At 58.0% G+C, this 4,472-nt stretch overlaps 1 protein-coding gene across 1 annotated transcript; it reads right to left on the bottom strand.

Annotated features, from left to right (window-relative positions):
* Positions 1 to 3,705: 3,705 nt before the first annotated feature.
* Positions 3,706 to 4,472, bottom strand: HBM (hemoglobin, mu). Its single transcript, XM_011960070.1, has 3 exons — positions 4,381 to 4,472; positions 3,997 to 4,201; positions 3,706 to 3,894 (listed from the first exon to the last, which is right to left on the bottom strand). Exons 1-3 carry the CDS (start codon positions 4,470 to 4,472, stop codon positions 3,766 to 3,768), a joined length of 426 nt encoding a protein of 141 aa, XP_011815460.1. The 3' UTR covers positions 3,706 to 3,765.

Here is a 4,472-nt window from a genome sequence, read left to right as displayed (position 1 = left end):
AGAAAGGGTGTGTGTGTGTGTGTGAAAGCATGGATGGATTTTAGTTTATATTTTTAAGTGTTTATGCTTAAATAAGAATGCTCTGGGCTGTGAGGCGGAGGAAGAGTGGATGGTGGAGAGGGGGAGGGAACTCCCCAACAATTCAGAGGTCTATGTCCAGAAGAAAAGTGATGATGGGGCCCTCTCCGCCCTCCCCAAAGCTTGATCCAGTACTGTGAGTGTGGAGGGGGACGCTTGCTCTGGGACAGGAGCTGGGCTGGAAGTGCTGCTGCTCATGTTCTTAGGAGGCCTGAGAGCCAGATGGGCTGTGCAACTTCCCAGCATGGATTCCAGGACTTCAGCACCGGGGACAGGGACGTTTCCAGAAGTTGCTGGCAGCACGGGAAAGCAGAAGCACCAGGAAGTCCCAGAGGCCCTGGGTGGGGCAATTAGCTGGGGGCTCAGAGCTGGGCACACAGTGAGTTCTGAAAGCACCTTATAAAGTGCAGGAGAAGTGCAGGAGTAAGGCCGCAAGGTACTCTGCTGAAGCGTCTTCCCGGGTGTAGGCTGCCGGCTGTGAGCATCCCAGCCCCTTCCTCCTTCCCCACTGACTGGGCTGCTCTGGGAGGGTTCCCATGACAGAGGACGCGTGGGTAGGGCCAGCACCCTCACTCCAGACACCTACCCTCTGGCAGGAAGGGGTGGGAATGAGAGAAGTGTTTTGGCACCTGCACTTGCATTGGGAACAGCCTATTTTGCTAGTTTGTTTTGTTTCGTCTTGTTTTGATGGAGAGTGTATGTTTAACTGGGTTCTACCAGGGAGATTTCAAAGGAGGGTGGCAATGCTGGGACTCCCTGAGAAGAACCCGGGAGGCCTCTCTCCTCCCCAGCTCCTGAGTCACTGCCTACAGGCCTGGCACCTCTCAGGACAGGAACAGGTTCAGCACCTTCTCTTGAGCAGGCCCACCTCAACTTCCCCTCCCATACTCCCTGCAGTTCTCCCTCCCCAACCCCATGCAGCTGCGGAGAGTTCCTTGGTCTGAGACAGGAAAACACCTCCATGGCTGGCACATTCAGGGACAGAGAGAACCCAGGCACACACAGGCTGCTGCCTACTGGGACTTCATTCAAAGATCAGGAAGTGCTGGGGCGGGGAGGGGAGGAGGGCCTGGAGGGGGCCCAGTGGGCAGGAGGCATGGCCACCAGCGCTCCGGCTTCATGGTATTTGGAGGTCAGCACGGCACTCACAAAAGCAAAGAATTTGTCCATGGAGGCACCACATGGGCAAACTGGGAAGGGTGTGAGGGGCCAGTGTCACCAGCAGGCATTTACCCAGGAACTGTGGAGAGAGTCAGGGGACGTAGGTGCCACTGCCGGCTGTGCTCCACCTCCCTGAACGCATGGGCTGCTGTGTCTTATGAGGAAGACCAGCTGCCCCCAAAGCCTAGATTCCTCCCGGCCCAAACTCACCCTGATGTTGCCTGGGTCCCCCCACAGGTCGCTGACGTGCAGTTGCCTCAGCTCGGACAAATCACTGGGCATGTCATCTAAGTGGGCCGTGGCACTGGTCAGCGTGTCGACCACCTACTTGCATTGTTTCTTGATGTGGGCTGAGCCATACCTCAGGACCAAGTGAGAGGAAGTTCAGGAACATGCTTCAGGGGGAAGCAAAGAATGAGGGGCTGGGGGCTGGGTCTGGGGCAAGAATGGTTAGGGGTGGCCAGTGGAGCCCTGGAGTGGGTGTTGGACCCAAAATGTGAGCGGGGAGAGGCGGGTCCTTGCCTCTCATGGGCCTCCTTCGCCCAGACCGCCTTGATGTTAGCCTTGTCCTCAGGAGACAGCACCGTGGTGGGTTCTTTCTGAGTCTGTGGAAGCTCAGAAGTGAAAGGAGGGGGAGAGTAGGAGCTCTTATGCCTGGGATGCAGGGTCTTTGGCAGGCAAGTTGTCAGGAGGTGCCTGGCACAGGAAAAGGGGAAGAGGAGTGAGAATAGGCAGGTTGTCCAAGGCTGCCCTGCGTCTCTTAGTCCTGCCCAAACAGAAACCCAGTTCTCTACATGGTGGCCTTCCCACTCCCATTGTCCTGGGCTTCTACACAGGGTCCTGAGCCCCTTATACCCATGAGGTATCCACATACGGCCCAGACCCAGGCAGCTTCCTGGATGGGAAGAAGAGCACAGTTTTTCCAAAGTGAAACATAAGCTGCTTTCACACCAAACTCCGCCTGGGACCAAAAGCTGTTACTTATCCATGTAAACATTTTGGGGGCTGAGCATGGGGTCTCACGCCTGTCATCCCAGCATTTTGGGAGGCTGAGGCGGGCGGATCACTTGAGGTCAGGAGTTTGAGACTGGCCTGATCAACGTGGTGAAACTGTGTCTCTATTAAAAATACAAAAATTAGCCAGGCATGGTGGCACATACCTGTAATCCCAGCTACTCCGGAGACAGAGGCAGGAGAATTGCTTGAACCCAGGGGGTTGAGGCTGCAGTGAGCCACTGCACTCCAGCCGGGGCCACAGAGCAAGGCCCTGTCTCAAAAACAAAACAAGACAAAATGAAAAAACCCAAGAAAACAGTTGGGGTATGTAGATAACACGGGGCCAAGTTCTCCAAACTGCCAGGCTGGTGTCCCAGGCAGTGCAGGGCAACAGGTCCCTGGCACTGACTGCTGGAGGGAGCTTGACTGACTCACAGTCAGGGCTCCGCTTCCAACAGCTCTCTTCAGACCTAGGCACTGACCACCAGGTCAGACCTGGCTGCCAGGCCTGGTCTAGTGCTCCCCACACAGACCCAGGGTGGCCAACCCAGAGCCAATCCTATTCAGGATTTAGAGACCTCCAAGGTCCCACTCTTTCTTCAGACCCTGTTCTTTGTCTGAAAAGCCTGGGGTGGAGCCTTAAGATTCCTTTCCCCATCCTGGGGAGGGAGAAAAGGGAACCTGGGGAGGGAGTGCCTTGGCCTGGGCACCTGCAGAGACTGAGACAGAGCAGCTGGGGCTGGGTGGAGGGGTGGAGTGGCAGTGAGCCGACAGGCACCCACCCTGTGTTATGATTTCAAAAATTATTTCAGAAATCTTGTGAGTTGGATGTTGTTTTTCTATTCGATGGGTAAAGGCTGGAGAGCTCTGGGACATGCCCAGGGTTGCACAGCTTGTCAATGAGCAGGCTGGAAGCCTAAACCAGGTCTGTCTGCGAATTTGTGGCCACGGAGGACTTCCTCCCCACCTCACCCCCAGGGCTGGAGGGTCACAGGCAGGGCTAACCAGGCTAGCACAGGTTTGCAGCCGAGGAAGTGCCCATGGGTAAAGGAAGGGGAAAGGAACAGTGAGGTCTGCGGAGCCCTCTGCTCTGGGGCCCTAATTAGGTTGCTTATTTGGCTCTGGGACCTCAGTTTCTGCATCTCTCTGCAGAAGGGTCCAGGATTAGCATCTACAGGTCCCAGCAGGAAGTGGGGATGGAGAGAGAATGAATGAATAAATGCATGAATGGGGAAGTGCTTTGCTAACAGTGTGGTTGGAAGCCGGATTCTAGAGTTGAAGTGGAAGGCCACGCCCCGCCACATCACAGTGCTCCCTCTGCCCCACCGCACTCCCCGCCACAGGAGGACAAACCTCCGGGGGTGGGGTGCATTGGAAAGTTCTAGGAGGATCCGTGTAGGTCCCTGAGCTTCTCTGGCCAACAATAGTGACCTCACTTCGCCAGCTCCCCAAAGACCACACAGGCAGGGGCAGATGTTTGGGGCCTCTGTTTATTGACAGGCACAAACCAAGGCCTGCGCAGCACTAGGCTCAGCGGTACTTTTCCGTCAACACCACGGCCACACCAGTCAGGAACTTGTCCCACGCCGCTTGCATTTCCACGGTGAACTCGTCCTGCAGGTGGGAGGCCAGCACGACGTGGAAACACTGGATTAGCAGCTGCAGGAGAAGCGGCCTGTGAGACGGGGTCTGCCCCTCTAGGGGTCCCCGGAGCTCCCCCGGCTGCGCGCTGCACTATTGCCCCGGCCGGAAAGGGCTCACCGGAAAGTTGGCCGGGTCCACGCGCAGCACGAGCGCGTGCAGGTCCGCCAGTGGGCTCAGCGCGGCGCGCAGGTGGTCCATGTGCTGCACCGCCGCGCCCACCGCCGCCAGCATGCGCTGCCCGTGGCTCAGCAGTTGCGTCGCGTCCTGGCAGGCGTTCAAGTGCGGGAAGTAGACCTTGGTGCTGGGGTACACTGTGAAGAGCCTGCGGGGCCAGGTCGGTGACCGGGGAGGAGGACGGCTGCGTGGGGCTTCACTAGCGCCCACACCGCCCAGATCCCCGGGGATCCACATCGGAGGGACTTTGGATGGCGTTGGCGGCCCACGCGCCCAACACCCTCAGCTCCACCTCCCTGAGCTCCCGGAGACCCCGCCTCTACCGACCTGAGCAGCAGCTCCGCCCCGAATTGCGCCTCGTGGCCCGCGATCAGGTCCCAGACCTGCGCGATTTGGGCGCGCTCCCGGGCGCTGAGCAT

This window comes from Colobus angolensis, unplaced genomic scaffold (genome assembly GCF_000951035.1).
Source record: "Colobus angolensis palliatus isolate OR3802 unplaced genomic scaffold, Cang.pa_1.0 Scaffold502, whole genome shotgun sequence".
NCBI classification, from domain to species: domain Eukaryota; kingdom Metazoa; phylum Chordata; class Mammalia; order Primates; family Cercopithecidae; genus Colobus; species Colobus angolensis.
Note: the sequence above shows the minus strand (reverse complement) of the source record. Positions and strands in the feature narration are given on the sequence as shown.

Coding starts and splice junctions, on each gene's coding strand:
- HBM (XM_011960070.1), bottom strand. CDS start 4,472: ATGCTCAGCGCCCGGGAGCGCGCCCAAATCGCGCAGGTCTGGGACCTG. Junction 4,202..4,380: donor GGGGCGGAGCTGCTGCTCAG/GTCGGTAGAGGC, acceptor CTGGCCCCGCAG/GCTCTTCACAGTGTACCCCA. Junction 3,895..3,996: donor TGGACCCGGCCAACTTTCCG/GTGAGCCCTTTC, acceptor CTTCTCCTGCAG/CTGCTAATCCAGTGTTTCCA.